General features: G+C 51.6%; 1 protein-coding gene across 3 annotated transcripts in view; it reads left to right on the forward strand.

Moving 5' to 3' along the window:
- LOC107508631 (C5a anaphylatoxin chemotactic receptor 2-like) overlaps positions 1-11,472 on the forward strand; it is a 28,625-nt gene extending 17,153 nt beyond the window's left edge. For 2 of the 3 annotated variants that reach the window (XM_036231741.1, XM_036231742.1), the window contains 2 exons: positions 1,737-1,899; positions 10,012-11,472. In XM_036231741.1, coding sequence (XP_036087634.1) covers positions 1,897-1,899; positions 10,012-11,037 — 1,029 coding nt within the window. In that variant the 5' untranslated portion in view covers positions 1,737-1,896 and the 3' untranslated portion in view covers positions 11,038-11,472. Of the gene's footprint in view, positions 1-1,736; positions 1,900-3,427; positions 4,164-10,011 lie in introns of those variants that run through there. The other variant, XR_004954288.1, reaches the window with a different exon arrangement.
- The last annotated feature ends 232 nt before the right edge of the window (positions 11,473-11,704 follow it).

Here is an 11,704-nt window from a genome sequence, read left to right on the forward strand (position 1 = left end):
TGTCTCTGTCTCTCTGTCTGTCTGTCTGTCTGTCTCCCTCCTTCCCATATCCCCACGAGGCAGTGTGGTGCAGTGGTTAAGGCCAGCCTGCTGTATTTGAACCCGCTTCTGGAGGTGAGGGCTCTGGCCTCACTCCTTCCCTGCCGGTTGGAGACGGCACAGCTCTGCCCTCCCAGGCTAGGTTAGGCTGGACGGTGGATGACTTACGGGTGGGCAAATAGATGGGCCAATGGTAGGTTGGTGGGTGGGCGGGGGACCAAATGAGTTCAGAGCCCTGGCAGCACAAGGCACACAGGTCATGCTCAGGATGCTTACTTCTGGCCAGTCGCCATTTCCTTGAAATTCTCCCTGGGTGTTTCCAATGCCTCCGTCTCCCGTGGCCAGGTCTCCGTGCGGCCATCCTCCCCCGTGCCTCCCTGTGCTTGCCCTGTCCCCGGGCCCTCACAGAGAGCTGCTGGAACAGCCAGGCCCTCGTGATGTTGGTGGCGGCCTTGGGGAAGATGCCCCTTTTCTTGTTCCTCTGCCACTCCTGGTCCAGCTCCTCGTCCTTGTCCCCAGAGCTAGGTGAGGCTACACTTGCGTCCAGCCCGTCTCCTGAGGGGCAGGAGCCACGTCACCTCTACAGACGGTGAGGGTGGGGGACCCTCACCCCGGACACACCTCACAACCTAGACATCTTGCCCCACCCCCACCCCGAAGTCCTAGCTGCCATCGAGCTCCAATCCTCGGACTGACTTCCACGTCCTCCCTCTTCCTTCAAACTCTTCACCTGGGTCACTAGAGTTGTCCCCACTCTTTGAGGCCAGGCCCCCGCTGGACGGGCCTGGGGTCCCCAGCTGTACAGACCCACTGTCCTCAAGGTCTCTGATCCATGTACTATTCTGGAAGATAAGAGCTGGGAGTCAACTAGGAAGGCTCGGGGTGCAGTATCCCACAGTGGCTAGGACCATGGCTTCTGGATAAGACTGGGCAACTCTTTCCGTTCTCTGTGCTGAAGACTGGTTCCCGCCGATGTCCACATCCTGATTCTGGGAGCTGCAGCATGACCTCATACAGCAAAAAGGACTTGACAGATAAGTAAGTCATGGATCTTACAAAGGGAGATAGACTCTCCTCCAGAGCCCGCAGAGGGGGCCTGGCCCTGCCGACCTCTTGATTTCAGACTTCAGGACTTCAGAGCTACTAGAGGATTCATTTCCATTGTTTGGAGCCACTCAGTTTGTGGCAGTTTTTTATGGCAGCAAAAGGACGCTAATCTAGACTCCTTCCTCAACCCGGGCTCCAGTGTGTTTCCACGAGAACTCAGGATGAGGCTGGAAAGGGTGGCTGTGGCTCAGGTGTGTGTGCGTGTGTGTGTGTGTGCGTGTGTGAACTTAAAGCCCCAGGGAGCAAGGCTGACTGGTCACCTGGGTGCTGGGCCACCCCCACACACCTGCTATGTCTCTCCGAGCCTCCAAGCAGCCTGGTTAGGAGGTTGGAAGTCCCTATCCCATGTTCCCAGGTCGCCAGGGGAGTTCAAGCCTGTTGGACCCTGGAGCTTTGCCAGAGGTGCAGCTGCCTGGGGCTCTCGAAGGCAAGACAGGGATGGTCTCAAATGAGGAAACCAAGGCCCAGAGTGGGGCCAAGTCCAGATCAGAGTAGGGGTCCCTTTGATCTGGCTCTCTCAATCCTTGGACCAGGAGGGAATGTCCTCTTCCTTGGTATTCCAAACCTTGACTCCCCTCTCTGCCCCACAGAAGTGGCCTCAGCCAGGATGGCCTGTGTACAGACCAATGAGAACCTTGGAGGAGGAGAGTCGTTTCCTCTTTCACTATCTGCACCCTCCCTCGGAGCTTCATAAACCACAGCTCTCAGGCAGGAGAGACCTTTGATCAGCTGGGACTCTGAGACCTAAACATGGTGAGTATGGAAGGGTGGGGTGCAGGAGCCCTCCACCCCCGCCCTCTCGTCTCTGGGCTCCCGGCTCTCTCCCCATCTCTCCTCTTCCCTCTCTTTTCTCCTGCCCGTTTTCCTCCATCACCTCCCTTCTCCCCTCGCCCTCGTCTTGGGTTGTCCCCGTCCTGGGCTGGGATGCAGGTAGGGAGCAAGTGTGGCAAGAGGTTGTTGAGGTGCCACTGCAAAGTCCTGGGCTGGGCCCTGAAAGTTCCTGAGGGCAAGAAATGCAAACGGGTCAAACAGAAGGACTTACTTCCTCTGGTGGGGAAAGGCCTTCTGGGCAGAGGGGTGGCCTGAGGGAAAGCAGGGAGGCCGGAAGAGGAAGAGCCGTTTTGGGAGAATGGCCAGGTTACTCACCGGCACTGTAGGGGTTTTGAACTGGAGACGGGGAAACTGAGGCAGGAGCGGTGATTGTTCCAGTCTTGCGGTGGTTGGTGGCAGAACCAGGCAGTTCCCTGGGCTCCGTGAGTGTCATAGGGAGGGCGTGTCCAGGCTACCTGGGGACCTGTGGCCCCCTCACCCATCTGAGCGAGTCAGGGCTGAGGGGTAGCACCTGCCCACTGTGACTGCAAGGTCTCCTCTTCATCCAGGGGGGAGGGGGAGCTGGGAGGATGGGCTGGCTGCACTGGGGAGGGGTCTGGCGTTGCTCTGTTGCCCTCGCCCCACTCTGAGACCCGCCGCACACTGAGACCTGGCTCGGCTCAACAGGACTTCAGAATAAGGTTTGCCCTTAATTTGGCTTCTTTTTCTTTCTAAGAAATGGTCCCAAATACCAAAGGGTATTCAGCGAGAAGCCACTCTCCCTGCCCTCCCCAAGGTTTCAGGGCCCTGGTCACTGCCCCTGGAGGCAACTGTGGGCACCAGTTCCTGGTGGATCCTTCCAGAAACAGCTCACAGGTGCTCAAGGACGGACGGACGGAAGGAAGGAAGGAGTAGTTTGACGTAGGGGTCGAAGTAAAATGAAGTTCAAATTCCACCTCTCTGTGGAATAGCTGAGGAGATTTGTCTTTTCTGGGGTTCCTTCTCCTTTCAGATGAGGACTCTAATCCAACACCATCAGAACCTATTTCACAGTGCTAATGAAATCCAATGGAGTAGTGTGGCTATTAAATGAGGGTCCAGAGGCCACTGGGGAAGTGGACTCTGTGTACGTCTCTCCTCAGTCCTCAGATCCTCAGAGCCACCCGCACTTCCCAAAGCTGCTCTGCAAACAGCCTGGAGCCACAGCAGTGTCCGCCTGTGGACCTTGCCTCCGACCTGGCCTCCCGCTGGTGGTTTCTGACTCCTTCGTTTGCATGTTGGAACAAACAGCCCTGTGGACCTGGCCAGCCAGGTTCCTTTGCAGGGAAGAATTCTGCTCGTGGTTTTGCCTTTAGAAACCTGCCTTTTTTTTTGCTCTTTCCTGAGGCCGGTTTGGGTTGCTTCCTAAATCGGCATTTCTGGGGCTGCAACTCTTTTTGCTCTAATAAATGCTTTCTATTCTTTATTACAGCCCAGCCCTCCTTTGGAGGGTTGATAAATGAAATGAGATAATACGGGGAAAGGTGATAAAGCAGAGTGTGGCGTAAGGCACGTAGCTATCCTTCCTCGCAGCCGTTGCAAACAGAAGCATGCTTCACACGTCGTCTTGCACCTTGATTTTTTTTTTGTGACTATCATATGTTATTAGTCAGCATTTATTGAGCACCTAATGCATGCAAGCCTCTGTGCCTTGTGCTTCACACTTACTCATTCCGTCTTAAACAACCTATGAGAAAAGTACTGTGATCTCCCCGTGTATTTCAAAGCAGTCGCCGTTATCTTTTGATCAGCTGTATGATACTCCAGGGGGAGGTTCCACCCCCTGTTGATGGAGACTGAGGTGGTTTCTAATATTTTATCTTTAAAGTTCCATCTTCGGACTGACGTCTGGGTTTCTAGAACTGCAAATGCTAAATCCAAGGCATCAGCACTTTATTTATTTTTTTAGCAGATATTGCCAAATGTACTAACTCACACTTCCCATCTACGGCGCAGAGTGTCTGTCTGTCTACGCCCACGTCTGCACGATTATAGTAAATGTTTTTTGTTTTTTCTTTGTTTCGCCAAACTGAGAGGCAGTTCTTTGCATCCTCAAGCATCCGGAGGCCTGTCTCTCGCGTGTGGTTTTTATTTTATTTTATTTTTGTATTTTAGAATTTAAATGTTTTCCACTGAATTTATTATTATTATTACATTACTATTATTATTAATGGTGACATTGGTGAACGATATTCAGTAAGTTTCAGCTGTATACTTTAACAGTAAGCCATATATATATTTACAGTGTGTTCACCTCCCATAGTTAGATTTCTTTCTGTCACCACATATTTGACCCTCTTTACCACGTCTACCTCTTCCCCTCCCCCCCCTCTGGTAACCAAAGTCTATAGTCCATGCCTCTGAATCTCTGTTTGTTTGTCCTGTTCATTTGTTTCTTTTAGGTTTATATCCCACATATAAGTGATATCATATGGTTTCAGATTTACTGTCCGGCTTATTTCGCTTGGCATGATCATCTCAAGGTTCATCCATGTCGTTGCAAATGGCAGTATGTCATCTCTTCTTATGGCTGAGTCATGTTCCATTGCATATATGTACCACAACTTCTTTAGCCAATCATCATCTATCGTAGGACACTTCGATTGCTTCCATGTCACGGCCACCGTGAATAACGCTGCTATGAACATCTGTGCGCGGATATCTTTTTGGATATGGGTTTTCAAGGCTTTGCGGTAAATACCCAGTAGAGGGAGTGCATGTGGTTTTTAAAATAAAGCGTTTGTGTATCTTAACACTGAGGGGTTTCGGGTCACAGATAATGCACATGTAGGAGAATCAATGATCCGTGGCGCCGACCCCCACCCTTGTGTCCAGAGTCTCTGCAGACAGGAGCTGCCGGGGCTCCCTGGGGTTCCGGGGCGGCAACTCACAGAGGTCGCGTCTGTGCGCAACGCAGTTGGGGTTGGCGGGCGTCCAGGGAAGAAAGCGGACTTTGCCTCCTGTGCGCTCCTGGCTCCCATGGAAATGCGGGCCTGTCATTTCCCCTGCGATGGTGATGGAGGCGGGGGTGAGGGGACACTTGGCAGGACTTTCCCTGATGGAAGGGTGGGGAGACTGAAGCCCAGAGAGGGAAGGGGGCGGGGCGGGGCAGAGCTCACCTTGCACCAGCTGCAGACTGAGGCCAAGTCCTGCCTCTTCTGCGTGCTCTGAGCCTTCTCACGTCTGTTCCCCTTCTCCACCGTCACCCCCAACCCGAGCCCCGACTTCACTGCCCTGGATCCCCACTCCGGCCTCCTCTCTGGTCCCCCTGCCTCTAGCCTAGTTGCACCTCCTCGCAGCAGCCAGAGGGCTTTTTCTAAATGTAACCGCTAACCCGGGCGCTGTGCAGCTCAGACACCTCACACGGCTGCCCATGACCCCAGGGCAAAGCGTGACTTCCCTAATGCGGCATCTGTGGGTGGCCATCCTCCTCGCCTTGGCCACGTGTCTTTCATTTCCCGGGGTGCGCAGCAGCCTCTGCCTCCTCCTCCTCCTCCTCCAGCCGGGGATGCAGGCCCCCCGTCCCCTCGCCCTTCCCGCCAGGCCTTGGACAGGTCTCTCCCGCTCTCTGCCACCTCGCTTTTCTCACCTGTGACACAGGCGACCCGACAGCAGCAACCCGCACAGGGCCGCTCTGCGCGTTGGCTGAGACGACGCGTGCAAAGGGGCTGAGAGCAGAGCTGGCCGTTCCGGTCGCTGTGCTCGTCGGTGGCACCGCGCCTTCTCCTTCCCCCTGTTCTCCGGGCCATTCGCGTCCCCTCGCTGCCACCACCCCAGGGCAAGCCACCACTGTCGCTCCACCTCACGATTCCTGTCTTTGCTTCTGCAACAGAAGCCCTTTCTCCACCCAACATACAGGGCACTTAAGATGGGGACCATAAGAGCACCCTGCCCTTCAGGTCATTGCCACTGTAGATAGTGTCATTAATTACTTATTTAATGAACGAGCACACCTGGACAGTGCTTAGAACGGTGCCTGGCATTCGGGGATCCCTCAGCACCCCCTGCCCACCCCAGACTCTCTGAGACAGTAGCTACTAGACACATGTGGTGGTTGAAGTTTAATTGAGATGACACAAAATTAAATGTGCAGTTCCTCAGGCTCAGCGGCCGCATTACACGCGTGTCCTGGCCCCAGGTGGCTGGCGGGTACCGTCCCAGACGCCACCCAAGAGGGTTCCCGTCAGAGCCGGAAAGTTCCATAGGCTGGTCTCCAGGGACCTCCTCCTGCCCACACCAGCTGGCCTGTCACTGAACACTCCGGCTCTCATCGTCTGGGATTAGTTCCTGTCCTTTGCAGACAGACCGTCACCTCTCGGAGGACAGATGTCAGGAACCAGTAAATATTGGTGACATGAAGGAAATTTCTGAAGCTCTTCCTAGACTCCTGGAGTTCTAGAGCCACGAACCCTTTGGGTATTTTACATAATACCCCTTTTTTTTCCTTTTTGCAGGGGAGGGGCAGAGCGGGCTGTGCACTCGCTGGTATGGTTCTATACATAGGACTCAAGAAGAACAAAACACACATGGTGACAAGTTTTCTCCCGGTGCCTGCTCCAGCCCCCGGCTTCCCCTCCCCCGGGCAGCTGCTGTTATAAGTGCTCTGTCCGCTTCCGGAGCTGGACCGCTGGACTGCAAACGCAGGGATGGATGGAACAATAGTGATAGAGAGAGGGAGGGAGAGAGAGGAAGGGTGGAGAGAGGAAGGAAAGATGGGAGGTGAGGGAGAGACAGAGACAGAGAGAGGGAAGCGGGCCAGGGGGGTGGGTGGGGTGGAGAGAGAGAGATTCTTCTTTTGTTGGTAATTTTACTTACTTTCAGGTCCTTGCTTTTTCTATTTCACCTGGATCTTGGAGCCCTTCCATGTCAGTGCATAAACTTCCTCGTTCTTTTTTTTTTTTAATTAAAATTATTGAAGTGACAATGGTTAGTCAAGTCAAATAGGTTTCAGTGTATGATTCAAACACGTCATCTGTACATTGCATTGTGTGTTCACTACCCAGAGTTAAATTTCCTTCTGCCACCAAGTATTTGACCCCTTTTCCCCCCATCTACCTCCCCCTCATTGTCTCCCCTCCGCTAACCACCAGTCCAGTGTCCATGTCCGTGAGTCTCTGTCATGTCCGTTTGGTACTTTTAGTTTTATATTCCACTTATGAGTGGAATCGTGTGGTTTTCAACTTTTTCCGTCTGCCTTATTTCGCTTAGCATGATAATCTCAAGATCCGTCCATGTTGTCGCAATGGCAGTGTTTCCTCTTTTCTTACGGTTGAGTCACGTTCCATTGTATACATGTGCCGCAGCTTCCTTGTCCAGGCATCCATCGATGGACACTTTGGTTGCTTCCATGTCTCGGCCACCGTGAGTAATGCTGCTGTGAACATCAGGGTGCATATATCTTTGGGGATAAATGTTTTCAAGTTTTCTTTTGGGTAAATGCCCCAAAGTAGGATTGCTGGGTCATATGGTAATTCCACCCCTGGTTTCCTGAGGAACCGCCATACTGTTTTCCATAATGGCTGTAACGATTTCCCACCAACAGTGTAGGAGGGTTCCTTTTCCCCCACATCCTCTCCCACACTTATTATTTGTCCTGTTGATGACAGCCATTCTAACAGGTGCGAGGTGGTGGTTTCGATTTGCAGTTCCTCAATAGTCAGCCAGGGTGAGCATCTTCTCATGGGTCCGTTGGCCATTTGTACGTTTTCTTAGGAGAAGTGTCTGTTGAGCTCCTCGGCCCATTTTTAAATTGGATCATTTGTTTTTTGATTGTTGAGATGCCTCGTTCTTTTTGATAGCTGCATGGTATTCTGTTGCCTGGATGTGCCCTCATTAATTCAGCCAGTCCCCTCTAGCTGGACACTTCAGTCATGCCCAGTCTCTGGCGATGCTGCAACGGCCAAACTTTGTGTGCCATTTGCAAGGTCCCTGGTGGAAGCCACCGAGTGCTGGGGTTAGCATCTTTTCTCTGTGCTCATGAGAGGAAAAGGCCATGTGAGCTCATGCCACAAGCTGTTACTTGCATAGCCGAGTTACCTCACCTAATTTACTTAACTTCTCTCTGTCTCCTCTGCAGAATGGGTATTACAGTGATATTAAAGTCAGAGCATTGTTATAAGGATTAAACAGTACAACATTTAAAGTGCTTTAAGCCATGCCCGGCACATAGCATGAGATGCTAAGTGGTGGCCTCTAATAATAATATCAATGATACCAAGGATAATAGTTATTGCTGTGATAGACTATGTTGCTTCTCCGCTCAGCGCCCTCTCATACTTCCCGTCTCATGTGGAATAAAAGGTAAAGTCCTTAGAATGCCCTCACGTGACCCCTGATGTTTCTCTGTTCCTAATTCCCCCTAAGCTCCTTTGTCTACCCCGCTCCAGTCACGCTGGCGTTCTCCATGTTCCTTGACCGTGACCAGCATGTTCCCACCTCGGGGCCTTTGCACTGGCCGTTCAGTCTGCCTGGAGCTCACTTCTCCCAGACCCCCACACAGGACTCTCCCTTGTCTCCTTTGTGGCTTTGCTCAAACATCACCTCCTCAGAGAAGCCCTCCATGACCACTCCTTTACATTTCCAAAAGAGAGAGTTGAAAGTTTCCCGTGTAATATTTTTTCCTTTTGCCATAGCACTTGTCAGCCTCAGAAATACTGGGTGTTTTACTTATTTAATCTGTTCTGACTCCTCCAGTCTTGACCCCTATGGCAGGGGTCCCCAACCCCTAGGACACGGACTGGTACTGGTCCGTGTCAGGAATCCGGCCGCACCGCAGGAGGTGAGCAGCAGGTGAGCAAAGCTTCATTATATCTGCAGCTGCTCCCCAGCGCCAGCATCACCACCTCAGCTCCGCCTCAGATCCTCAGACATTAGATTCTCATGGGAGCACCGGCCCCTGGTGCCACAAAGGTTGGGGACCACTGCCCTATGTGTGTCAAGTGCCTGGAACAGAGCAGGCACTAGGGGGCTGTGTTGAATGAATGAATGAATGAATGAATGACTTGTAGAGAATTCAACATATTCTTTTTCCTGCTTTCCTAACATTACCATTTCTTTTAAAAATTGCTCTGAGAGGATTCTAGAAATGTTCTGTTTCTCAGTCTGGTGGCCGGTCACGCAGTCAAGTTCAGGTTGATTGTGGAACCTAGCGAGTGCCCCTGAGTGAGGCGTGTACTTTGCTGTCTGCCTGCGTTTCAATGACCCTGTTCGTGTTTAAAAAAAAAAAAAAACACGAAGCTGACAAAATTGCTCCAGAGTCACATTTTTCATTGTACCAAGCTTCAAAATTGCAGCTGAAGAAGAACCCAGTCAAATACTTTTGCTGTGAGTCCATAGGAACCTTCCCCCTCTTGATGGATAATCAGATTCTAATGTTTTAAATTCTAGAATTCCAGGCCGATGATAGCAGAGCGTTTTCACGTTTCAGTGCTCTAGAACTTCATGGTCCAATCAGGTAGCCGCTAGCCTGGTGTAGCTATGTCAATGAATTAAAACGAAGTCAAACGGAAAATTTAGTTTCTCAATTGCCATGGCCCAGTTTCAGATGCTCTGTAGCCACTTCCAGCTGACGGCTACTGGAGAGCACCGCATGGATATAAAACATCATTATCAGCATTGAAAGTTCAATCAGACATGGTGCCACGTGTAATAATTGGTTAGGGTTCCAAGAGTTTACTATTTTGGAATTCCAAGAGATTTGATCTTGAGCGCGTTCTAACATGGCAACATTCTGGAATTCCAGATGCTCACGAGCCAGTGTTCTGACACGCGCTTTCTAGAAGTCCGATATTCTAACATGCTGGGATTCTAGGCTGGACGATTCTAGAATTCCAAGATGCGAACGAGCTAGTTCTCGCATCGTGCCGTTCTAAAATGCCAGTATCTGAAGGTGCCGAGGTTCTCACGTTGTCGCGTCTCAGTGTCTGAGATGCCGATGGGCTTTGGTTTCCACCCTGGAGGATTCTGAGGGCCTTGGAGACTTCACCTGAGGTTTCATGGCCTTTGTCTCCTGTCCAGGTGTCTGGGGACGAGATGGAGGACACTTCTCTCAACCATGAGGACAAGCAGTATAGCGAGACTCTGGACCTCCCTGTGAACTGCGCAGGTGGCGACTGCATCCCCACCGAAGCTGTCCGCTGGGCCTTACTCACGTTGTTAGTTGTGATCTTCCTGGTTGGCATGTTGGGCAATGTCATGATTTCCTGGGTGACCAAGTTAGGGTTCAAGCAGAATATCAGCTGGTTCTACAACATGGCTCTGCCAGACATGTTCTGCTGTCTGAGTCTCCCCACCATGGTGCTGCGCATCGCCCTGTGGGGCCACTGGCCATATGGGGTGACGGGCTGTCGGGCCCTGCCCTTCATCGTCTTTCTGTCCATGTACACCAAGGTCCTACTCCTGACTGTTCTCAGTGTGGACATCTTCCTGCTGACCCTGAAGTCCAACTGGTGGACCTATAATCGGCGGTCTAATTGGGTGCGGATATTCTGTTTGGCAGCCTGGATCTTGGGCTACCTGCTGGCTATGCCCTTGGACGTGTATTATCAGGTTTTCCTGGAGACCTACCTATCCCAGCTGGATTGTGTGTTGGACTACAACAGCTGGACGGTAGCTGCGACTGCCATCCAGTTTCTTTTTGGCTTCCTGGTGCCGCTGGTGGTCATGGCCAGCTGCCACGGTGCGCTCTGGTGCATTGAAGGCCGACACCGCTGGCCCCAGGGCATGGCTGCTGCGGTGTGTTTTTTGATCTGCTGGGCTCCCTACCACGTGCTGGCACTGGTGATCACCATGGGTGACCGATCTTCTACTCTTTGGACCTGGGCCCTGCTGGCTGAACCCTTTGTCGTGGGACCTGCGCTGGCTCACAGCTGCCTCAATCCCATGCTCATCCTGTATTTCGGGAGGGCTCACCATTCCACATCGCTGTCAGCTGCGTGGGACAGGGTCCTGAAGGACCCGGGAAGCGACGATGAAAGTGAGATCCGTAGGAGTTCCAGCAGCCATGACCAGGTCTCTGAGATGGAGAAGCTGGAAAGAAATTAGTTTTTAATCATCCTATTGCATTTCACAAAACGGGGCTTCAGGCACAGGTAGATCCAGGAGCTCAATGATAGAGTCATTTATTCCTTTATTCATGTGACAAACATTTATTACGTGCCTGCTTTGTGCAAGACTAGGCTGTGGGATGTAGTGGTGATCCGAACTGACAAGAGCTTCCTGTCCCAATGAAGCTGACATTCTAATGCTCTGGTATCCTCTCCCTCTCTCTCCCCTCCCCCATAATTAGGACTCCATGGGAGGTGTCTAGAGCTAGTGTCACCAGATGAAAATACAGAGACACCCAATCCAATTCGGATTTCAGATCAACAACAAATATATATATATTTTTTAGCATGAGTGTGTCTCTGGCAACAGTTTAGACATACTTAAACGTTAAAAAATTATTAGTTGTTGATTAAAAGTTCATATTTAACTGAACAGTCTGTAATTTTTTTTTTTTCTAAACCATGTGTTCTCATTCAGAGCAGAGAAGCGTCCTGGTGTGACTTAGATTTTAATAGGATAACTCCGCTTGTTGGTGGAGACTGAACTGTGGGGGAGGGGGGAGGGAAGGGAGACGATGCCAGGGTAATGGATAGTGCGAGGGGTGATGGCGACTTGGATGAGGGTAATAGCAGCAGAGGTGGGGAGAGGGAGCCAGGGAACGGAC

This window comes from Rousettus aegyptiacus, unplaced genomic scaffold (genome assembly GCF_014176215.1).
Source record: "Rousettus aegyptiacus isolate mRouAeg1 unplaced genomic scaffold, mRouAeg1.p scaffold_m13_p_14, whole genome shotgun sequence".
NCBI lineage: Eukaryota > Metazoa > Chordata > Mammalia > Chiroptera > Pteropodidae > Rousettus > Rousettus aegyptiacus.